Source organism: Micromys minutus (genome assembly GCF_963924665.1).
Source record: "Micromys minutus genome assembly, chromosome: 33".
NCBI classification, from domain to species: domain Eukaryota; kingdom Metazoa; phylum Chordata; class Mammalia; order Rodentia; family Muridae; genus Micromys; species Micromys minutus.
The window spans coordinates 2339732-2365793 of record NC_137968.1 but is presented as its reverse complement, the minus strand read 5'-3'; the positions used below and the strand labels follow the sequence as shown (position 1 = coordinate 2365793).

The following is a 26062-nucleotide window of genomic DNA, read 5'->3' as shown; positions in this document are numbered from 1 at the left end:
TGAAACCAGCTCTAAGAGGAAGGTTTATAGCACTATGTGCCCTTATAAAGAAAGTGGAGAGTTCTCATACTAATGAGGTAAAAAGTACATCCGAAGGCTCTAGCGAAAAAGAAAAGAAACAAATGCACCCAGGATGAGTAGATAGCAGGAAATAGTCAAACCCGGGCGTGTAACCAATTTAAAGAAGGAGAACAATACATAAATCAAAAAAGCCAAGAGCTCATTCTTTGGAAAAAATCAACACGATAGAAACCTTTAGCTAAAATACAGAGAGACAGTATCCAAATTAACAGAATCAGAAATGAAAAGGAAGACAGTGAAGAAATTCAAAGAATTATTGGGTCTTACTTCAAAAGTCTGTACTCCACAAAACTGGAAAATCTCAATGAAATGGATAACTATCTGAATAGTCCTATAACCCTTCAGGACATAGACATGATCATTAAAAGTCTCCCAGCCGAAGAAGAGCTGTGGCGTCATTCACAGCAGGCAGGAGAGAGCAGAGCTCCTCAAGCCTTTCTTGATCTGTCAGCCTCCATGGTGACAAAGTCCCTTCCAACAGCGACGGGCTTCGCTGTGCTGTGTCCCTCCTTGGGAAACAGTGACGAGGCTTCGCTGTACTGTGTGGTGGCAGAGTCCCTTCCAACAGTGACGGGCTTCGCTGTACTGTGTCCCGCCTTGGGAAACCACCTACCTCAGTGGTAGTTCCTATGTCGGCAGATGGGCTGCACGTGCTGGTGTCTGGTGGAGCTGTGCCTACGCTGCTCCGAACTGGAGAGCCAGGGACAGGCCCCGCCATGGTCTCTGGGTACGCTGCAGACGGACTGAGACTGCCTCTCTTCTGAACTCTGTTCCAGACTTTACTCATGGTATCAGCCAATTCGTAAATGAGCTGGACCTGAGCGTGAGGAAGAGTAAGGAGAAGAATCAAGTTTTCAAATTCTACTTACAACCTACTAAAGTGCTAGATGTGAGAAAATGTGAGTCTACAAAACAACGAGCAGTACGCCATGGCTGATTTACGCCGGCCGCCAACGTGCACTGTGCTCTCGTATGATCAGCAGGCATTCTGCAGAGGCACAAAGCAGACGCCTCTTAAGAACAATGCTGAAACACACAAGTGCATCTCACACAGAGAACTGCTAAAGGCAGACGCACACTCTGGGGTGTGGACGCCATCACCCTTCTCTCAGGACAACTGCAGAGCCACATCTCTACTCCCGAGATGAAAATGGCATGGAATTTCTTCTACGGCCAGTGAAAAGAGTGATCTCACAGAAAGACAGCGCCTTATGAGACTTGTAGACAGAAAACATATCCAACCTACTTCCCTTGGGATATGCCATTCCAATAATCACAGAGAAACTGTTTAACTTAAAAATTGTTTGACTGAGTTCTAAGATATTTATGTAAGATTTCATAAATAAGCATTAATCATGGCGTTTGTAATGAGAACATATTGGCATATATTGTATAAAAGAAGTTCTGGGTGGTGGGTGAAGGAGACAAACACAGCATATAAGCAAACCCACAGCTGGATACCATACTCTAATTGCCATTTTTAAAACATAAAATTCTCCTATTTATAGAGTTTCTGCCCTAGGACACATCCAGATGATGAGGCTGGCCTCTTACATGGGCAAAACAGATGCACAGAGACACTGCTGTCAATCAATCAGATGCACAGAGGCACTGCTGTCAATCAATCAGATGCACAGAGACACTGCTGTCAATAAATCAGATGCACAGAGGCCCTGCTGCCAATGTTCCCTTGACATAAACTCTGCATGCTCTAGTTTTCTACTGTTTTTGTGTACCGAAGCCTCAAATCTCGAGTAATGGATATTTGTAGTTATGAAATGATCAAATGACTACAGATTCTATAAAAAACAAACTTTACAGAAAAACATTCAAGTCATTTTTCTATTTCATAATTAAGATTTTTATCTTAAAAACTGTTGTAACAAAATCCTTATGAATGACTGTCTCTTTTTCCTAAGTAAAAGACCTGTCTAATAAGGAGAGCGTTAAGCCAAGGAAGTAAGTTCTGCTCCTAAGGGCACAATGCTATTTTCATTGTCACTATTTCTGGTTCCTTCACTGTTGTGCTTAAAATCATGTAACAGTACGTGTGTTTACCATGACATGTAACAGGACGAATGTTTACCGTGGCAGGCAAGCAATGGCATGAACTTTATTTTCAAAGGAAGGTCTGCCATAGCTCTCCCCCACAGCACTGCTGGAACACAGGTCAAGGATGGAGTTATGGAGGGAACTCTGAGTGCTTGTTACAAACTCCAGGAAAATAAGACAAGAATCTTTTGACCTCAGTTTCATCAAAAAACACAGAATTACTGGAATTCTTGTAACTCCTCCCAGGTGGAGGGAGTTCACTTCAGATTACTCATAAGAACCGCAGTTGCTTGTTTCGTATGCCTCTGTGGAAAAACAGGCTTTTGCCACGTGTCTTGTCCTTGTGATACACACTTTACTCAGGTGACTCTTTTTAACCCTCAGAGTATAAACTGTCTGATGCTCTGACTAAACTTGACTCCTGCATGAGACTTCAGTCCTCCTCATCTTTAGTCCCCGCTCTCCTAGGTTCACACAGCCAACTAGAGTGGTAAAAAAACACTATAAAACCAAATTATATAGCATATAACAGAAAGAAGCAGAGAGGGTCAGCAACTGGTTCTGTGCATAAAGGTATTGTAACTACGACTGACAACTTGAAGTTCATCTCGAAGACCCACATGCTTAAAGGACAGAATTACTCCTATAAGCACCCCAGTAGATAGATAGATGGATGGACAAATAGACAGACAGACAGATGATAGATAACAGACAGTTAACAGATAGACAGACAGACAGACAGACAGACAGACGGGGATGGGTGACGGATGGATGGATGGATGGATGGATGGATGGATGGATGGATGGATGGATGGATGGATGGACAGATGGATGGATGGATGATGGATGGATGGATGGACAGATGGATGGATGATGGATATTTAAAAGAAGGCAGGGAGAAAGGAAGAGCTGCTTTGTACTGGAAAGTAAGTTCTATAATACAAGCTGAGAGTAAAACTTAATTTTCTTCAACAACTGGCTGATAACGAATAAAGCAGGAATAGATTTATGAATTTTGAATTTATAAATACTGGTCCATCAGATTCAATGATATGTTAAAGGGGATTGTTTTAAAAATACTACACAACATTGACTATGTGAAAATATACAATAACATGTGGAGTTGAAAAATGTAAATTTTATGATAATTAATGATTTACACAAAAGCAAAGGATACAAACTCACAGTAATTGTAAGGTGGCAGAAAATAACACGGTTGGCATTTTACGGTTGAGATGTTTTGGAAGTGGCAATGATTCTAATAGGAAACTTTTAATAAGTGCTCTTTTCTGGTGTAAAATACAGCAAGACGTGAAAAGGGGCTGTGAGAATCTGAACAAAACCTCTTTTGGTTACTTCAGTACACCCTCCAGTCTAATAATAAAAAAGCTCATTAGGATTTCAAAGCAGCACTTCCGTGACTGATTTTATTTCACCAGCCAAACAATGAGTGTATTCTCTCATAAAGACAATTCTTATAAAACATGATAGAGCTTCAAATTCATTCTTAATCTAAATACCACAATGTTGATGGCAAGGTTTAAAGACAAAAAGACAGGGTATTTAACAGAAGAGAAGTCTTTTAATAAGACAGATGAGCATTGTTTTTAAAAACACTTAGCTTTTAAAATAAAATGTACCAACCTGGGGATTAGAGCATTTTATCTCTAATGACTCTAAGTCAACATGTAGACAGACAACAAATGAATGCCTTCCATCAGGCCCAACAGGAAGTAGCTTCTGAGATGTGACAGCCAGAGTAGAGGTACATCCCATAGGTTCTACAAGGGACAGTGTCACTTGCTTTCCAAGAAGAGTATATATGCTGAAATGGTGCAAGCTAATGGTCCAAGGAAACGCATCACCTACAAGAGAATGAGACAGAAACAGGAGACCAACAAAATTACACAATTAATAAATGCAAATAAAAATGTTTAAAAATTTCAATATGAAATGTAACACTGGATAATAACAAAGGCAGAATCTCAGAGACTAAGGTACTTAGTAATTTACATGCTACTTATATAATTTGCTTTTAGTATTTGTAATTGCTATAATATACTTCTATACACTTCATATATAATACGCATTATACAAAGAGAGCTAAATATAAGAAGTAAACACAGAAATAAAAGTCCTAACAGCCCCTTTGCCACTGTGGTGGATAGTAAGTGTTCCTGCATTCACAGACTGCCTAAAATGGATCGCATTTAATCATGTAGAGTGACATTTGCATGGAGAAGAGATCTGCTGTGAGATGAAAAGGGAAAATAATATATACGTTCTTGTGGGTGGCAACCCACACCAGAATTCACGCTAATGGGGCATGCCACTGACAGCAGGCTTCTGGCACTACTTAGTCAGAAATTCTGTGGGGAGAACTCAGACATATTTCTACATATTCCTTGCATGGCTTTTTTTTTTTTTTTTTGAATTTTGTTTTTATACTCAAGATTTTATTCCCCTCCCAGCCCACCCTCTTATTGCTCCACACACACCCCCACTGTCTCCACAAGGATGTCCTCACCCCACCCAAACCTCCAGACAGCTAAACTTCCTGGGGCCTACAGTCTCTTGAGGATTTAGTGCATCTTCAAGGACAAGTCAGATCCTCTACTGTGTATGTGTTGGTGGCCTCATATGAGCTGGTGTGTGCTGCCTGGTTGGTGATCCAGTGTCTGAGAGATCCCAGGGGTACAGGTTAATAGAGACTGCTGGTCCTCCTACAGGGTCACCTCCTCCTCAGCTTCCTCCAGCTTTACCCTATTCAACCGCAGGTCAGCAGCTTCTGTTGATTGGTTAGGTGCATATATCTATATCTGACTCATTCAGCGGCTTGTTGGGTCTTTTGGAGGACAGTCATGATAGGTCCCTTAAGGGCCCAAGTGAGGACACCTCAGTCCCACTTGAAAGAAGAAAGCGACTGTAAGGGGGGAGAAAGGGAACCTGGGAGGGAAAGGAAACCGGAGAGGAAGGAGAGGAAACATGATCTGGAACTGGGTGGGGAAAGGACTGAAGTCCTGCGGGCCAGCAGAAAGAATGGAGACAGGTGACCTCAGGAGGGAGGAGGACCCTCCAGAATGCACCAGAGCCCTGGGAGGTGAGAGACCCTCAAGACTCAGAGGGGACCTGAGATGAGATACCCTGCAGTGGACGGAGGGACCGTGCGGGGCCCGCCTCCAGCAGAAAGACAGGGCATCCCACAGTCAAAACTCTGACACATAATTGTTCCTGTCTGAAAAAACTGCAGGGATGGAAATAAAGAAGAGCTTGAGGAAAAGAAGGTCCAGGGTCAGGCCCAAAAGGGGATCCAGCTCAAGGGGGACCACAACGCCTGACACCTTGTGTGACTCTTAAAGTACATGAGATATATTTTAAGAATTATGTATATGAGTCCACCGTCGCTGTCTTCAGACACACCAGAAGAGGGCGTCAGATCCCATTACAGATGGCTGTGAGCCACCATGTGGTTGCTGAGAACTAAGAGCAGTCAGTGCTCGTAACCTCTGAGCCATCTCTCCAGCCCTAAGATATATATTAAAGGATGCAGGCTTGAATAAAAATTTAGCATTCATAAATATCATAATTGAAAAAAAATTATTCTACTGGTTAGTAATTTATCTCATGTAAAATATATTTATAAGCATAGAATATAAAACATCTTAGAATTTTATAAATGATATAATTTAAAAGGTCCTATTGGAATATTTTAAATTTATTATTCTGGTATCAACTTATAAACAATACATACCTGTAAGATTATCCTGAAGCTGTCCGTATTTTAATGTTAATTCCACTTCCCCAAGAAGAGCTACCTAGTCCTCTTGAGGTTACTTCATCTGAACCTTCCCATTTTAATAGAAAAATAAAGGAGAGCCAGTGACTGGGTGGGGGAAGGGAGGTACAGAGAGAGGATGGGGAGGTCAGAGGTCAGAGGAGGGGGATGGACTGAAGAGAAGGTCCAAGATGAACCTCCTTAAAAACCAGCTAGACTCAGGTGGGCTTAATTGGCATTAAACAGCTATGAACATTAAGGATTTTACAGTTCTAATATCTCATATAGAAGGGCAGTTTGTATCTTTGTCTATTTGATGTAATCTTGTTGTGTAGAGAGATTGTGGATTGAGAATTGAATGCATAAACCTGTATGAAAAGCTATCAGGCTGTAGAGTTATGTTTGTAATGGGTTTTGGGATAAATGATCACCCTGGGATGGAGGCAGAAAACAGGTGGTGAAAAACCGTCAAGGGAAAGGAGTTGTGCGAAGGGAGTGAGGCCCTGTGGCGGCTCCAACTGGACAACAGAGGCCTTTGGGGCTCTGCACTAAAGTCGGGCCGGCGGAGTGAGGCACGGGCCGATAAGGAAATAAGCCCATTTAAAAAAAATTACTGCAACACATATCTATCATATATTTTAGAATCCAAGTAACATAAGAATCAGTACAGAAAAGGCAGATAATTACTGTTTAAATGATGTTATCATTTTAAAACGTATAGAGATCACTTATTTTTCAATTAGAGAGGTACTCAATACTCACTATAAATAATTTACAACATAGAAAAAGGTTAAACATCAACATAAGTGTTAAATCCACGGTTCACATCATCCCCAACTGCACACAAATTCTGCGACAGTCCCCGGTCAGTTCCAGGACAGAAGGGCTGGAGCAAAGCATGGGAAAGCGACTGTGTGCTTGGTTCTTCATTAAAGACACAATAACAGATATATTACTAAGTGAATTTACACAATGAGTTAAAGGTGTGAACACATGTGTGTGTTTACATATATGGTCTTTTATATAGTATAAATATGTATGTGCATGTATATGGACACATGTGTTTATACATGGATTTTTGTATACATAGATATATGTATATGTGTGTATAGGAACACACACATATATGATAAATGTGAACATTCAAAATATCTAAAACAGGAACCTCTGAAACACAGTGAGGGTAGAGGAGAGCTCAGAAAACCACCAATGAACAAGAAGCAAAAACGTAAACTACTTAGTAACACTTGCAGAAATTAGATGTGAGTGTAAACAGGGAGGAGGGAGGAAGGTGCGAGTTCCACGCTGACCTGCTGCTACAGGGACAGTCTAGAAGACCTCACCCTGAGTGAACAGAGAACCCTTGTGTGTCACAATGTCATTGGCTCCTGGGTGGTCTTTGGGCACAACACAACATAAACACACAATAGGACTGTCCTTGTCAACAGGAGGGACTAAGCTAATGCAAGCCACATGACGTGAGGGTGTCAAAAATGTCTGCTATACTGTAATGTCAGAGGTAAAAGACTAGCTCATCTTTTGAAATCAATCTGATCAGCAGAGCCAGTTCCAGGAGATCCAGGGCTAAAGTAGTGAGACTGCACATCAAAGTAAGAGACAGACAGAGAGACAGGCACACAGGAAGGACGGGGAGGAAGGGGGAGGGAGGGAAGGAGGGAGAGAAGGAGAGAGCAGAGCAGAGCAGGTTTGCTTTGAACTATGTTAGGAAAACAAAGTCATCAGAGGCCAAGCATGCCCTGTGTGTCGCCCACTGTGCTGTGTGTGTGCTTGGTATGCCTATGCTGCCACTGCCCCTCAGTGCCCTTGGAGCTTACCAACACTCCCACTGCCTCATTCCCGAGGATAACTAGACTATCTAGCTTTCTGATAACCAGGTCAAAAGATTTCCAAAAAGGAGAATGTCTTAAAATAAAAAACTTAGTGCAGATTTTAAATAACCCCCTTAGTTTGAAGAGGAAATGAACTTTAAATGTGCTCTTAATGAAGATGGAATGGATTTCCTACATGTTACCTGTATGAAATATTCAAATAGAATGAAAAGAACCAAACAAAGCTAAATCAAGTCTGAAAACCCCAGCATTGTACCCTGTCATAACTGTGTATTAATATCTGTATCTTCACACAATAAGGAGTGTCCACAGACGTATCAATGTGTCTGTGTTACAATATGAAGAACACTGGGTACCACAGAGTGGTTTATTTTATTCTATGTGTATATAATTTTGTAAAGATTTATTTATTTGTTTTATGTGAGTACACTGTCTCTGTCTTCAGACACGCCAGAAAAAGGCATCTGATCCCATTACAGATGGTTGTGAGCCACCATGTGGTTGCTGGGAATTGACTTCAGGACCATTTAATTTAATCCACTTACAACTCTAAAAAAATTACCACCACATGACCCAGCTCTGCGACTCTTGGGCATAAAGTCTGAGGACTGCGCACCTAGCACACACCGTGTGTATCTACTGTATGGATGCTCGATTAACTATACAAAAGAAAAGGCATGGCCCACATGCCCATCGACAACACAGTGCATATAAAAGCTTGGTTCAGATGTGGAAAGAAATGTTATTCTACCCTAAGGAATAATAAGATGAAAATTTAGAAATGGATGAGTCTGGACTCAACAAAGATAAACTGTGCTGTCTGTCTTTCACGTGATGTCTGTCTTTCATGTGCTGTTCTGAGCTTCGATTCCTACATGTGGGATATAGCTGAGAGTGTGACAAGAAAGGAAAAAGTTACTAAGAAAGGAGAACAAAGTTCCAAGGGCAGAGGCGAGGAAAGGCACTGGGATATAACAGGCAGCAAATGCTGGACGAGTAGGGTCAGCAGGGAGACATGAGCCATGTGGAAGGAAGCCTGACCAAAACCAAGTGCAGCCCAAACTGCCATGTCAGCCCCGGTGTGCTGTATGCCACTTAAGAATGTAAATATAACTCCATGGACTTAAAAATCTGCGTATTTAATACATTAAGATTACATAAATTATAAAATGTGTTAGAAAAAATGATCAGCATATGCGCTTTACAAAAATTATTCAATGTGGTTCACAACTAAAGATAAGAGGCTAAACTATGAAAACACTCAGGAGTTAACAGGAGAAAAGGATGATGAGGCTCACACAACCCAAAGAAGCGCTTTGTGAGAGAAAGCTAATAAGCTAGCTGCCAATGAACTTAAAATTTTTATGGTGTGCTAAAGAAATATTCAAGAGTTGAAAACACATGCCACAGACTGGGAGAAAATATTTAAGCAAGATATCTAATAAAGGAGTATTACCCAAGACACAAAACTATTAAAAACAAGAATGAAATAAATTCTATTTAAAAAGTAGAACCCTTGTCAGGCATGGTTACCAACAACAAGAGGAGTATGAAGCCAGGCCAGCCTCAATGTCATGCCACAAAGGAGACAATGCAGGACGAGGGTACAGTCACATGCTGTCTGACACAAGGAGGCACACTCAGCTGGTGTGAATACCACATATGTCCCTCTGAACACATTTCGGTTGTTTCTAATAAAAGTGAACACTAGGTACATAATCCAACAGTCACATACTGCTATAATTATCAGGCAGAGATGGGTCTACATAAAAAATAGATGTGTGGCTGTGTTGTTCATAAATTGCCCAAATTTTGAAGTTATCAAGATGTTTCAGATGGTGAATAGATAACTGTCCTCCAGACAACAGAATCTTGTGTAAAGAACGGAAAGGGCTATCGATCCTTAAAACTTGACGTGAGAAGACCACATACTGAGTGTCATTCTAGGAGACAATAAGCAGAGAGGTGGTCGAGCATCCCGTGTGAGCAGACAGTGCAGGGGGGACAGCATGCATCTGAGAAACACGGGGGTAGAGAGAATGCTATGTAAGAAATGTCTATAGCGAGAAGACAGTGGAAAGTACACGATGAACTCAGAGATGTAGAGATGCGTGGACGGCCCGTCGACGGCTGCCAATGCAGTACTCAGTCTGTGGCACAGTGAGTGGGAACTGAATGTGCCCGGGCAAGGAACAGAGACAACATTTCTGTAATGGGACCCTTGCTTAATTTTGTTGTGAACTTAAAATTAAATGCCATGATTTAACAAATAATATGTTAATTTTGAAATATAAAAATTTAAAAAGAAAAAAATTACCTTTTTTTTAATGTCCAGAGAAAACTATTCTTTAAAAAGCGATGAGAACCTACGTAAGCACTTTAGTTCTGTCCCACTAGCTTTTGTGTTAAAGGAAATGCTCTAGACATTAAGAAACGCAGAAGTGGCTAACAAACAGCAGACGGCGTAAGAATCCACTTTTAGCTTTTAGAGCCTACAGGACTCATAAGTGAACAAAGGATGCAGTCGAGTGCACGTGACAGCAACCATATTGGCTACATCTCAGCGGTCCAAAGGCTGCGCCACAGAAGACTTGTCAGCCCGCCTAGTGTCATCCTTGGGAGGCTGATGGAGAACGGCAAACACTATACTAGCCTGCTCGCAGGTACAGTCTAAAATTCAACATCATTTGTAAAACTTGAATGGTCACTTTCAAGCTACTTAAAACTAACACCATCAAAAGAATGTTTAAGTTCTTTTGTGGGAGTTGAAGGATTTCTATTTGCACATATAATTTAAGAATTAAATCAAACAGGCCTAGAGAAAATATGAGAACAAAGCATTGCAAGAGCACATTCCATCTTTGTACATGACAGACGCTGGTTATGAATGCTATTCCTACCCAGAATGAGTGTGCACACAAGCTGATAGGGTGGAAAGAACATAACAGAACACTCGTGTTTTACACGCACTCTCAGTAATTTCAGATCAGTTTCTACCGAAACTCACTAAATCCAACAACAGCAAAATTTTAACTGACAAATTACCTCAATATTCCATTTCTGTCAAAATATTTTATTAAAGTACAGGCGATTTTTTCAAAGAAGAAATAACAAACCTCAGCTAGGCACCGGGCAGAAGCCCATCTGCTCAGAGCTGTTGGCTGCCTGTAGCCAATTACATCTGCAAGGGCTCCCTAACCAGGCTCGCCATGTTGGTTTTGACCCAACACCCTCCACAGACAGAAGCTGGCTAGAGTAGAGATCACTGCTTTCCACTGCATCTGAACTCGGATGATGCATTTCAGCAGGGAATTCCACATTCTGATCTTTAAAAATAAGTAAGTACAGAAAGGGCTTCAAATCTCTAATTAAATAACTTCAAATTTATCCCATTAATCATTTCTGTAATTTTCTACAAAGGTTCTCAATAAAGGATCTATCTGAATTACTGATGGGCATTCAAATTAGTCAGGAATCAACCATTCAATTTCAAATATACTCTTGCTTACAGCTAGCCAACCTACCTACTGAGAGGTGTCTGTAGACTTCACACAGACTGCAGGCCTACAGTGGAGCTGTTCTCACGCACCATGCTAGCCGGGAGGAGTAAGAGGGTACAGATCCACTCTCCTCACCTTTGTAGAGAAACCCCCGATAAACTAAAGTAACAGAACTATGATGAGAGGGAAAGAAGGGAGAGAAGGCTAGAAAAGAGACAGCTGAAAGCTGTAGCGGGCAGTCTAGTACCCAAAAAAAGACTTGCTACAACAGAAAATTTAAAAGTCAATCACAGAAGACCATATACTATGACTCCATTTCTATGAAGTATCTAAAATACCAAATCCATACAGATATAATGCAGACTAGTAGTTGCTACCAGGCTGAGTCTAGAAGTAATGAGAGCAAAGTCCAGTGGGTATTTCTTTTGTAGAAAACAGAAACTATTCTAAAATCCAACAGCAGTAATCGTTCCACAAAATTGTGAACATACTGAAGAATATTAAATACTTTAACAGGAATTTTGTCACATGGGAATTACGTCTTTAAAGTTGTTATGCAAATATTAATCAATGTCAGTACGATCATTTAATCCTCATAAAGTTAATTCTATACTTAGAAAAGGAAGTGTGCCCAGAATTCACTAAGGAAACTTAACATAGTCTCTATCAGCAGAGCATTTGCATGAGATGTAAAAGGATCTGAGTTAGACTCTCGGTGACACAGCACAGGGCAGGGGAGTTCCTAGTTTCTAAACTCAAAGAGGAAAGAATGAATGTGGCCAACATGTGAGAGAAAGGATACTTGCATCAAGACAAATACGATACATATAGAACTTTATAAAACTCTCCTTTTAATATCTCATATTACCAACCCAGAGTTTCTAATGGAGCTTTCAGTTCAAGAAAAGCAGAGAAATGAACATCAAAATCTGGAGCTAAAACTTACACAGGCTATCTGCTCTCCGAGACAGACAGCATATACAGTAACCCAAATACCAGATTTTCCCTTCTTATGTCCTCATAATATGAACAGGGTGTTGAACTATTTAGTACTGTCAAAATTTGAGCTGTGTTATTAAAATACAGAATCATATTATTTTTCTTATGACTCCACATTTTTCCAAACTCACTGTTGGTTTGAAATGAGTATGTCACAGTTCAAAGAGATATTAATTTACAACTGAAAATACTGCAATCCAAGAAATCAAGTACACTTGAAAATGACCCACAGCTCAAATCACCTCATAATTATTTACCTGGTGTAATAAATTAGAATCCTGAAAAGTAATATATTCAATTACTTCTATATAATACACTCATTCATAACTCAAGTGGCTTCAATTAAAATCAGCCTCTCTGATTTTTACTTTGGCCTATCCCCAGGGAATCAGACTCTCGGTGCACACAGGGACCTCGTAGCACTTCCTGCTGCCTTTCTATCCCACCTATAGTACTCTGTGATTCTGCTGACCCACAGCAGCTGCCACTCTAGGCAGGGCTCAGATAGAAAGAAGTCTTCATCTGTCTTCCTGCCCCTCACTCAGATCTCTGCAGACTTACCTTGGCCTACTGAGACCTGTCCTCCCAGCCCAGTCCCAGTCACTGTACATGTGGCCTCTTGGTGCAGAGCCAAGTCCCCCTCGTTCCTAGCCACCCAGTCTTCCCTTCTAGCCCATCTCTACTGCTTTACGGCTCCCTACACATCAGCAGAATAACTCCAAGGGACCCCACACCCACCACACTTGGCTGGGACCGAGACCTGCCATCTTTCTAGGATGATAAAAACCACCAGCCTTGGTTGCGATTCAGAAATGGCGTGCCCTCCATTCTTGGCTAGGACTAAGACTGGACAAAAACAACAAACAGAATACTCCACAGCAAGTATATCTACACCAGATAACTGCACCAGATCCCAGGGTAGAACACAACCAGCCAAGACAGTACGCTTCTTTCAGAATGCAGAAATCCTACTGTTTTACACCCTAAGATAAGCAATTTAGCTGAAGCACAAGACAAAGACTTCTAAATCAGAGCCATGAACTTATTTAAAAACTTTAAGGATATAAATAAATGCCTTGGAGACCATGAAAAAATAAACAGTTCAAAAACTAATAAAAACAAGTTAAGACGTGAAAAAAAAATTTTAGAAAAGAAATAGAATCACTAAAGAAAATGTAAACTGAAAGAAAACTGGAAGTGAAAACTCACAATGTGTAATGTGTCAAAAACCTCAGAGGTTAGCTTCAGGAATAGATTAAGAAGTGGAAGGTACAGCTGACAGTCTTTTAAAAAGGTAGAAAAAAATAAATATCTAGGGCAAAGAAAATATGAAATCTATGAAAATTCGGGCACAAAACTTCCAGAAAATATGGAACACCAGGAAAAGGCCAAACCTATAAATAATAGGTGTAGAAGTCAGAGAAGAATCCAGAACAAAAGACATGGAAGATATTTCAAGCTAAGTCACAGAAGAAAGTTTTCCCTAGCTAAAGAAGACACCTATCTAGGTACAATGTGCATGCAAATCACAAAATAGACAAGGCCAGACAGGGATTTCCCCATGACACACAGAAATGAACAAATCAAAGCCAGGATATTAAAAACCTGTCAAGGAAAAGGAACACTCATAGAGTAACACATTACATTTTAATCAAGGTCCTCATTACGTTCAATCAAAGATTCTGCTCAGTCCTTGAACAAGCTCTGGGAGGCCACTGATGGCAGCCAGAGTGCTACCTGCAGTAACACTATCAACCACCATGTACGGGAAAGAAAACATTCCACCATAAAACCAAACCTTATCCACTGCTTACCGATTCAGCTCTTTGCAGGCACTAGGACAACTCCATTCTCAAGAGAAAGATCCTACCCAGAGCCAAACTAATGCAGTACAGAATCCTATCGGCCCTTCAAAACCACGATTCTGCAAATTATTAAGCAAAATAAAAATTGAAGGAAATTTTCCTAACTTTTCCAAAGCCACTATTATCTTGACAGCCAGACCACAGAAAAGAAAGAAAATTATAGACTAACACCCCTTTTGAATAGAGATGCAAAATGCATCAATAAAGTAGTAATAAGCTGATAAAATGCATAAGAAGTTCACTCACCATAATCTACTTGGCTTGTTTGGTGCTGGCAGGATTGCAACCTGCTATAACCCCACTGAAATCAGTGTGGCAGCTCCTTAAAAATCTGAAAATCACTCTACCATTAGACTCAGCTCTACCACTCTTGGGTATAAACCCAAAAGACTGTACATCGTAGCACATCCATGAGCACTGCTGCTCTAACATAACAGTCAGAGACTAGACGCAGTCTAGGTGACCTTCACTATGAATGGATGGTTCCAGTGTGACAGACTGACACAATGTAACAGTATGCAGCCATTACGAAAAACGGAAAGAAGGTAAATTATCCTTAGTGAGGTAACCAGGACACAAACAAGCACTGTGTGCCTTCTCTGACATCGATGTTAGCTTTTATGCTACATCTCTGTGTATTTCGATCTAAATTGCACAGAGTTTGGATGACTCAGAAGAGATGTGGGGGACGACGGATCCTCCAGAAAAGGAGAAAGAGAGTTGAGATTAACAAAGGTATGAAGAGGAGGCTAGAGTGGAGTGGAAGGGGAGTGGGTGCATAGGGGAGGGGGAGGGGGCACTAACACTTAGAAATTTTGAAAATAGTTGAATGTACCCTCTTCAAGGATGGGCCGTGGGATCACGAAAGGGATCTCCTGCAGAGGCTCCATGTGCTTGTGACCAGCACTAATAATCTTGATTTGCGGCAAACACAGGACAAGTGTTCCAGGAATGCTGGTTTGTCCGTGGTACCAACTTCTCACTGTTCCAGGGATATCACCAGACACAATTGTACTCGGGGAAGGCAGGCTGTCATTTGGAATGAATACACAGCAAGACTGGACATCAAGCTAGAAAAAGAATTAAAATATTAAGGTCAGATCAATCTTACTTTTAAACTACTAATATCATCACAATAAACAATAAAGTCAAAAATGAAAGACATGCCCTTCATATGCCTTCATGAGTTATTTTACTTATTAAATCCAAATGACAATTGAAAATTGTACTGGCTATTCCTGGTTATCAACTTGACCATATCTGGAATGAACCACAATCCAAAATTGAGAGGCCCACCTGTGATCCTGATCTTGAGGCACAGTGGCTGTGAATCCCAGGAGACTAAGGGAAGGAGATCTCTGAGCTCAAGGTCATCTGGGACAAAGAAGTCCCAGATCCAGGGGTGGTGGGACACACCTTCAATCTGGGGCACACCTGTGTGAGAGCTATACAAGGACATTGAAGAAGGAAGGCTGGCTCTCTTCCCCTGCTTGCCTTGTGGAACTGAGCATCTGCTAGATCCTTAGACTTCACAGCTGCTGCCGACCATTGTTGGGGACTTGGACTACAGACTGTAAGTCACAAACAAATTCCCTTAGTATATAGAGACTACCATAAGGTCTGTGACTCAGAGAACCCTGACTAATACAGAAATGCATTGCTTCAAGCTATGAACCTGATCTAAGCACCCAGTGACATGAGACCAAAAACGCAGCTGCTCTTTGACACTTATCCTCAGGACTCGTGACATGTGCTGGGAACTACTGAAGACAGACTTCCTGCTTGTCCAGGTCATTCGAGGAGGCTAGCAGCAGTCAGATAAGGCTACCAACTCTTTGTTTGTTTGGTTTGGAGACGGGCTTCTCTGTGTAACCTTGGTGGTCCTGGAACTCACTCAGGTTAGGCTGGCCTCAAACTCACAGAGATCCCCCTGCCTCTGCCTCCCAAGTGCTGGGATTAAAGGCAGCCCCACCACTGCCTGGTGACTTTTTATTTTTAATAATGCTATTTCTATGCATATTCTTGCCATGTATTTAAAAATTAGAAACTAAAATAGATGAATACATACTTAAAACAATCAGTTCATAGCTCTAAACAATCATTAAAAGAATGTCTATGTATCAAACTTTGTGTATATACTCTGAGGCCATATACATGTGTATATATGTACGTACGTACACACACACACACACACACACACACACACACACACACACACACACACCATACGCATTACACATGACAATATGAAAGTCTCAGAAATCAAATGCTTTGTCTCATTTTAGTCTTCAACTTGTTATGTAAGTTGTAATTAATACATAAAATGTTCAGTTTCCCTTAAAAATTGAGAACACTTACTTAACTCAAAATATAGCGCATTAAAGCCAAATATGCCCAAAGGCAAAAGTCAATGATGTCAGCTTCTTTAAAATAATTCAGAACCAGTGAAGATTAAGTTCTATTAGTTATAGTTGACCCTTACAAAATAATATTTCATTTATGGTTATAATAATGCCTCAAATTCTAACATACTTAAATTATCTTTTTAAGCAAATATAAATTACTTAATAGTATTCTATTAAAATTGCACAACAAAGATGTGATTTGAAGGTATGATAAAACGTGGAGCTTAGTAAGTTTATGGATACTTTGGGTAACTGTGTCAGCAAGGAGAATGTGCTTTATAACCGACAGTGAAGTAACATCCCCTTTCAGGTTAATGTGGTTCTAGTGAGAACATGGAATTCCACTTAGACTTCCTGGGTACAACACATATTCATTGGCATACAAATAAACAGCCCTGTTTGTATTGGCCTCGCGTCTCTGGGTATAGAGTACTGAATTCAGTGATGGAAAATGGCACATGACCTTCTGCAAAGACAAACGCATGTGATGTGTCGACTGACTCTTACCAGCTCCACAGCCTTACCTGGCAGCCTTCACGAGGATGGAGGCCAGAGTTAAATAGTTTATAATCAAATCAAGATCACAGCCTTCTTCACAGAGACACAAGTCTAAATAGTCTTACATGTTTTAAATGTTTAACATAATGCATTAATGAGGTTTAATTGTACAAGTTACAATGGCAGACCTAAGTGAGCTTTCCTTCCTAATTCAGGTTAAGAGACCAAAATATAAAAAAATATTGACATTTCAGGTAGAAATTATGTTAAAAACGCTCTCAACATTGTGAGCTCATCAGTTTAATGTGCTAAAACACATGACCATACACAAAGTCAGCCTTAGAAGTAAAATTTTAATTGCACTGTGACCTCCAAAATCATAAAACATCCCACCCTACTGACTTGAAAATCATTTACTTCATAGCATGGGAACTGAATAATGCACATATATAATCAGTAGTATACACATGTATGAGTCAGGTTAAAAACTCTGAAAGATGAGTTTTCTCAGAATTATTATGGAAATACAATGTATTCTACACAGAGGCTATGACACGGATCTTTTCTACAGGATTAGAATAACTTTTAAATGTGGTTTAATGTAAAATGGTGAGTGATTTATATTATTGGGCATAAGTGTGCAGCTGTAAATTCTGCAGTAGTGTAAAGACCCGACAATTCAAGGGAAGAAAAATGAAGTAATCTGCCAGTAAGACATCCTGAATCCGGGGGTCAGATTTTGTTCATGGAAACCACCTGGTTGGGACCCTCTGCACCGCAGCAAACACAGATGCTCTTGAGAAACGCCTTACTCATTAATGCACCGCAGCTGCACTGTGTGACTCCACTTTTCCATGGCAACATCTTTTCTGTTTCAAGGATCTTGTTTCAGTTTTGGTAGCAACAAGATCTTTTGCCAACATTGAACACATTCATGGTGAAAGTAGGGAATTATTATGAATTCTTAAAGCAGAGCCACCTCTATTAGATTCCTACTAGGTCACAGGCTATGTGCTGAGGTGTCAGATAGAGGATAAACCAAGAAAGTAAAGGTTTGCTATTCGGATTTTAGCAAAGGAAGTTATTGTGATGTATGCTTTTTCTTAAACTTCCAGTTAGTGTGCCACTGAAAAAGGCCCATGCCTTGAGTTCCAGTGGGTGAGATTCCAAACCCAGACGCCCATGGTTGTCTAATGGGACTAGGAGTGGACAGAAAGAAACATGGAATCGGGATACAGTGCATGAGGAAACCAGGAAACAATGAACTGGTTTCTGTGATTTGTTTGCTGGGTAAGTATGAGGGCAACTCATTTAAAGAGAAGTACTTACACATTCATCTGGAAAATCTTAGCTAGGCCCTTGCTATCTCATGAAATATTTCATATTTAATCCTTTCTAATGCTGTACGAGATGCTTTTACAGAGACAGCTGCCTCTTAGGTCCAAATAATATGTTACCCACACTTGAAATAAAACATTAGGAATAATTGTACTTATTTAAAAATACTGAAGAATGAGATATTCTCCATGTAAATATACTTTATTCATTAAGAAGCAATTTCAGTACTACTCAGCTATTAAAAAAGATGACTTCATGAAATTCTTAAGCAAATGGATGGAACTAGAAAATATCATGCTGAGTGAGATAACCCACTCACAGAATACACGTGATATTCACTCAGTGATAAGTGGATATTAGCCCAAAAGCTATGAATACCCAAGATACAATTCACAGACCACATGAAGCTCAAGAAGAAGGAAGACCAAAGTACGGATGCTTCAGCCATTCTTAGAAGGGGAGACAAAATATTCACAGGAAGAAATATGGAGACAAAGTGTGGTGAAGAGACTGAAGGAAAAGCCATCCAGAGACTACCCCAACTGGGGATCCATCCCATATACAGCCACCAAACCCAGACCATATTGTGGAAGCCAAGAAGTGCATGTTGAAAGGAGCCCGATACAGCGGTGTCCTGAGAGGCTCTGCCAGAGCCTGACCAATACAGAGGAGGATGCTGTCAATCAATCATTGACTGAGAACTGGGTCACAGTGGAGGAACTAGAAAAAGGACTGAAGGAGCAGAAGGAGTTTTTAATCCCACAGGAAGAACAACAATATCACCTAACCAGACCTCCCAGAGCTCCAGAGGCTAAACCAACAGCAATGGCTCCAGCTGCACATGCAGCAGAGGATGGCCTTATGAGGTATCAATGAGAGGAGAGGCCCTTGGCCCTGGGAAGGCTGATGCCCCAGTGTTGGAGAATGCCAGGTAGGGAGACGGGAGGGAGTCCAGAGGCAGGAGAACCCTCATAGAGGCAGGGGGAGGGGGATGGGGATAGGACGCTTCCAGAGGGGGAAACCAGGAAAGAGAATGACATTTGAAATGTAAGTAAAGAAAATATCCAATAATAAAAAGAAAAACAAAACAATTTTAGGGTTGGAGAGATGGCTCAGCGGTTAGAGCACTGACTGCTCTTCCAGAGGTCCTGAGTTCAATTCCCAGCAACCACATGGTGGTTCACAACCATCTGTAATGGGATCTGATGCCCTCTTCTGGTGTTTCTGAAGACAGCAACAGTGCACTCACTTAAATAAATAAATAAAATTCTTTTTAAGAAATCCAATTAAAGGGGAAAACCCAGGCTGACACTGTACTTTGCCCGTCCTGTGTTCTCATCTGTGTGCTCTTTCACACCGGCAAGGATCTGAACTGAGACTCCAGGGACACAGAGACAAGAGAAATAGGCCTGCCTGGAGAAAGACTGCAGTGAAGACGGAGAAAGCGCTGTGGTGGAGGGCTCACTGCCATGAGACTCTCTGGACTTGAAACCAATGAACGAGTGAATGACGTTGTAATTTCAGCGAATACCTCGATAGTACAAACCCTGACGCGAACATTACCTGAGTCAGCACTGTTCCTACTTCATTTGTGCTCCTGCATGGAACCCAGTTCCTAGCATGCACTGGAGATTCAATAAACTGTTAAGTAAGTAAATGAGGGCTTTTGCAACTAAAAATTAAAATCATTTCTTCATTTATGCTGTTTACTGTTTTGTTCTACACAAGGAATTTATTAGGACAATTAATAAAACTGACTTAATGGTCAGATAAGTTCAAAGGCAACTTTGGTACATGTGATATTCATTTTCCTCATAAAAGGTAAATAGAACATTGACAGATGTATCATGTTATCAAATAAACATTTTCCAAACCCCCCACAAATAAACACTAAATGTCTGTTATTTGCAAAACTATGACTTCAAGTTTTTGGTCCACACTCTTTAAGCTCTGGCTGTTTACCTGTGTATTTGCTATAACAGAGCAAAGACACAAACCATAACCAACTTCATTTCTTGTTTATGTTATTATCGTTCTTTCTAATTTGGGGTCTCCACTGATGTGATGAAGTACCATGGCCAAAGGCAACTTATGGAGGAAAGGGTTTACTTCGGCTCACCTTTCCCAGTCACTGTTAACCACTGAGAGGATGTAGGGCTGGAAGTCAAGGCTGCAGTCTAGAGGTAGGAGCTGAGACAGAGGCCACGGAAGACTGCTGGCTACTGCCTTGCTCATTTGGGCTTTCTTACAGCTCCCTAGTAAGCTGGGCCCTCCCACATCAATAACCTATCAAGAGGATGTATCAGAGGCTAGCCCACAGGCCAACCTGGTGAGAGCATTTTCTCGACTGAAGTTCCATCTTCCCAAATGATTCTGGCTTGTGTCAAAATGTCACAAAACCAGGCAGCACAGTGTGGTGGAAATATTTTGCATATGGCATCTAAATATACCCAAGTTTAAGCTTCAAATAGAAATGAAACAAAATCTTAAGGGCAAACCTTGAATATCTTCCATACTTTTCCCAGTCACTCTTGATGGGGGTGGTTGTTAAATTTCTAGAGTTAGATTTCAGACTTCTCCTTGCTAAGAAGCTATAATGAAATGGCTGTGACTCTATTAGTGCCTATAAATAGGAAGGTAAACCTCTACATAAAACTGGTAGTGTTAAGTGTTACGAAACATGTTTTTGTACCTAATGTACTGGACCTTCATCTGTCTATCTGGAAATGTCCACCTGATACTGAAGATGAGTCAAGGAGTTCTCTAGACACCAGGAGCTGCTCTTATCTCACCCCCGGTTACGTTCCCAGGAGACAGTTCAATTGCCCCAGCGTAACTGGCTCACAGTGCTTTCCTTGAGATAGTTTGATTGACAGGTTCATCAAACAACACAGAAGTAGTTCTTCTATACATAATGGCAGAGTAGCACTTGGAAAGATGTAGGATAACAATCTGAAACTCAAATATACATGAGCAAAACGGCTGAGCTAAGCAACAACGAAGACAATGCTTTCCAGGCCAGAGCATCTCAATTTTTGTGGCTAGATATAAAATTAACTTAAAGAAATCAGTAGCCTTCCTTTAGACAAATGATTATTTGCATGATAGGAATTAGAGGAAAAAACACCCTTCACAGGAGCTACAAGTAATATAAAATATCCTGCTGTCCCCCTAACCGAGCAAGTGAAAGACCCGAATGACAAGATCTTTAAGTCCCTGAGGAAGGAGCTGAAGACCTCAGACTTTTCATAGCGTTGGGCCATTGTTAATGATGTGCTTGCTGAGTAACACTGAAATTTTCAAAAACCTCGTGGTTTTCAGATAAAGAAGAATGTCAAAGAATAAATGAACCTAATATAATCTGTTAGAAGATACTCAAAAGAAACTGTCTAGACCGATATGCACTATTACAGAATAACAATTATAAGGATGTGTGAAAGTCTCACTTTGCTACTAACAAATAAACAGAATATACCAAACATTGCTGGTGCCTTTATACTGCACACGTTTTTCTACCATAAGTGTGGAATAACATGGTCTTAACAAATAACAGCTTTGGTCCCAAACATAATAACGTTTCCAAAGTCTTACAAAAAATAATCTTTTGACTGTTTTAAAGTTATGATGTTCAGTTTTTATCTGAGGACAGGTTCAGAGTTTACTGTTTTACATTTGATCAGAAATAGCATCTTAGGGGAAAAATGCTCTTTTTACAAACAATATTTTAACTTAGATTGAAATTACTTAATCAGAATATATTTTTTCCCTAAAACTTACATGATATAGTAAGAGCTAAAAATGTTTAAATACGAGACCAGGACTGGGGTACAGCAAAGAAAACCTGACAGTAAGAGGCAAGGCAATTTATGAAATGAAATACTCATATGCAAATTAATATCCAATATACTTACTCAAAATCAGGAACCATAAAATACATGGTGCATTTCAAAGGGTGAGAGTGACAAACTTTATGTGATGTGAATTTTATCTAACTTCACATAAAACAAAGGAAGGAATAAGGGTTACTGTTCTGGCCTGCATATGCTCCGCCCAGGACGTGGGACAATTAGGAGTGGCCCTGTTGGAGTAGGTGTGTCACTGAGAGTGTGGCGTTAATACCCTCATCCTAGCTGCTGCAATCCAGTGTTCTGCTAGCAGCCTTCGGATGAAGACGTACAGCTCTCAGCTCTGCCTGCACCATGCCTGCCTGGATGGTGTTCCTAAGACCTGCCTTGCTCACGGTGTCAGTTCAGGGCAGGAAAACCTAAGACAGCTGCCATTATGTGCACTTACGAATAACTGGCAGTGAAATGAGATTTAGTAAAGCCAGTAAGAGCACTGAATCATTATACAACAGTCACAATTACTACGAGACGGGTAAACTTGGAAATTACCTTACACGGCAATGGTAAACTTCACAGCACTGAAAAGCAATAGGAAGGCCAGGTTAACATGTCAACTGACCACGACTTGTGGAAACTCAACACTTCCTGGACTTCCATCAACACTGATGAGACCCCAACTGGTTATCTAGAAGATGAGTCTGAGCTGGAAGAAGTGAGCAGGCGGGGCCTCTGCTCGGCCACACCCATTTGCCATCCGTCAGTGCTCGGCCATGCCCACAGGCCATAGAGCAGGCCAAGCAGACCCTCTCCTCCTAAGAAACAGCTCAGACTTCTGAAGGAACAAACAAAAGCAGTCTTCCTTTCTCAGATACTCTGTCAAAGGGACAGAGCACCAAGCAGCTTGGCTTCTGCGTTCATCAGAACAAGGCAGCGAATGCCCCTAATTCTCGCCCTGACATACTTCATGCCTTTTTGAGACAGAGTTTTTCAATCTCTCAAGGAGTTCCACATAAGATGTTTCACATCAAGTCACTGTGTGTTCACGTGCTCATGTGTGCACACGCATATGTGCACTTTATAAACTCATTTTCTGGAATTCTGTTAACACTTATACTAGAAAAAATAAACCTATACTAAAAAATTTAGTAACAGAGCAAAAGAAAAAAGGACATGTACTTCATAGACAGAAAGATTCTAAGTATCAAAAGAAAGTAATTTTTTATAGCAAGGTATAAACAAAAATCCAAAAGATATTACTAAGTTCTATTATGTATGAAATGTAAAAAAAAAACTATGTTTTTCTTATTATATTTTATAGTGCCAAACTTGCTCAAACAAAAATGCCAACTCCAAAACACTGTAGGCTGACACCTTGAGTTATGTGCACTAAAAAGTAAAATAAATTGTATTAAAATTTAGTATTCACAAACATACACATAATCATAAACCTTTTGAATAATGCTGTAAAAACCAGTGTTAATGCAGCCTACGGGAAGCACAGCAGCAGTGGACGGGAGGCAGTCCAGCAATGCTGTGAGAAAGACTGTGGCTTACTGAGTGTGCTGTCATTTTAGAGCGGTGTGGGAAGTGGCACCATAGCATTTCTGATGCTTAAATGTACCTGTAGTGAGAGACTCTTCACTGCATTCCACAATGCTGCAATGAGCTCCTTCATTCTGTCTTCAGCACTTGTGCACTCCTCATGACTGTGCAGCACGGCCTTCACAGGAACGGACAGTGGTCTGGACTCTGCATTTAGGAACAGCTAATTAGCAAAACGCACAAATCCTTTCACAAAGCCACACCGTAAGTATTTCTAAGGTGGCTTCTGTCGCTTCTTAAAACTATCACAGCTGTATGAGATTATAAGTGCCCAATACTTGACTCATTCTGTGGGCTTGCTGATTTTAGCTATCGGTCAAGTCACTGATGACCAGGAGGTCAGCTTCTGGGTGAACAGAAAAGTTCTCGTCACTGGTCACACAGAGAGGCACTCGTAGGAGGTGAGGCCTTGTTGGAGGAAGTGTGCCCATGGGCTGTTGTGAGATCTGTGCTCAAGCCAAGACTGTGGCCTGTGAATCCAGATGTAGATCTCTTCGGTCCTTCTCCAGCATCCTGTCTGCCTGGATGCTCTGAAACTGTAAGCCGGCACCCATTAAATGTCTGCTCTCTACGAGTTGTCTTGGTTATAATAACCTCTTTGCAGCAATAAAACATTGCCAATGACTGTTCTTAACCCATCTCTTCTCTAGGATGTTCTTTTAGCACACTGAGTTTATAAAACTTATTTAGATCAGTGGTTGTAATCTTTGGGTCAGGACTGCTTTGGGGGTCAAATGACCCTTTCACAGGGGTTGAAATTTAATAACAAAAATGTCGTCATGTAAATCTGTGTCCTAAAATTTTTTATGTATGTCTATATGTGGATAGATACATGAGTTTGTCTATTTCCGTGTGCACATGTCCACCATGAGTTTCATTCCTCATGGGTTGCCCATCTTTGTCTCTTTGTTTGTTATTTTGGTTGTGTAAATGTAAAAGATTAAAAATACTTCCTAATCTTTTAAGATTACAATAGAATTATATCACTTCTGTCTTCCTCTGTATTGTATTACTTTTCTGAGAATCCTATGCAGCATATTTTAAGCCAAGTCATCAGCTCCTTGAACTTTTCCTGATCTATTTCCCTACCTACTTAACTTTGACTCTGACCCCACACCTCTCTCTACCCCCTCCCTCCCTTGCTGGCTAGCTTGTTTTTCTGGTCATGCTTCCTCTCTGTAATGCTTGCTGTTCTGGAGCTCACTCTATAGACCATGTCGTCTTTGATCTCGTAGACTACCTCCTGAGTATGGGGACTAAAGGCTTGCACCATCACCGCCACCTTTTTTAAATACCCGTTTGAGACATGGTCTGTCATTGATCTGGAAGTCCCCAAGAGTGGCTGCCCAGTGAGCCTCCGCGAAATCCCTGTCTCTGCTTGACATCGTGGAATTGGAAACATATATGAGTATGCGTTGCTCAAAGTGAATTCTGGGAATCTGAGGCCACACATTTAAACACATGAATCTATGGGGGCTAACCACTGTATTCAAAGCACTGTAGGCAAACAGAGATCAACTAAACACACCAAAAGGGAAGTCAAGGCTTCTTAATAGACAGAGAGAAAAGGGCAAGCTTAGGGAATATGTGAGTCCCAAGGCAGAAGAAGTAGTTGAAACAGAACAAAACTCACCACACACTATAAAACCACATGACTGAGGAACACCAAGCTGTCCAAAAGGGTGTGCTTTCTAATTACATAACTGAGACAAGCAACATTCTAAACACTGGGATTATACAGTATCTCACACTATTGTTTTATTCAAGAAGATATTACAAAATCTAGAATAAAGTGTCAATCACCGACACAGTTGAGGGTGTCGATACCCAATTAGTACACACACATTTTTGTTTATTTGTGCATGTATGTGTACAGGAGACATGCCATCCTGGCTCAAGTAGAGGACAGAGGACAACCGCTCTTATAGCATGTGGCTCCCGAGGGAACATCAGCTTGTCCAACTTAGCAGCAAGCACCTTTAAGCAGAAAGCAATCATCCTGCCAGCATATAAAATGGTATGTCTTTTAAAATATTATACAGATAAGAAATAAATGCAAAAAATATAACCCAAATAAAATTGGGATGTTACGAGAATGAAAGAGGATGGGAAGAAAATGAAAATTTCACATGAGTACTACATAAAGTTTATCCACCAACTACTTCTGGAACGCCTACTATATCAGTGGGCAGTCAGTTCAGGAACTGCAATTCTGTGCTGAGTAAGACAGGCCTGCAGGGCCTCATGAAGCT

General features: G+C 40.7%; 1 protein-coding gene across 1 annotated transcript in view; it reads right to left on the bottom strand.

The window, feature by feature from the left end:
- VPS13B (vacuolar protein sorting 13 homolog B) overlaps positions 1-26062 on the bottom strand; it is a 425975-nt gene that overhangs the window by 235062 nt on the left and 164851 nt on the right. Inside the window, exons 22-25 of the mRNA XM_080909429.1 lie at positions 23830-23957; positions 14958-15192; positions 3778-3998; positions 695-898 (exon numbers count right to left, since the gene is read on the bottom strand). Of these exons, the coding sequence (XP_080765555.1) occupies positions 695-898; positions 3778-3998; positions 14958-15192; positions 23830-23957 (788 nt within the window). The remainder of the gene's footprint in view (positions 1-694; positions 899-3777; positions 3999-14957; positions 15193-23829; positions 23958-26062) is intronic.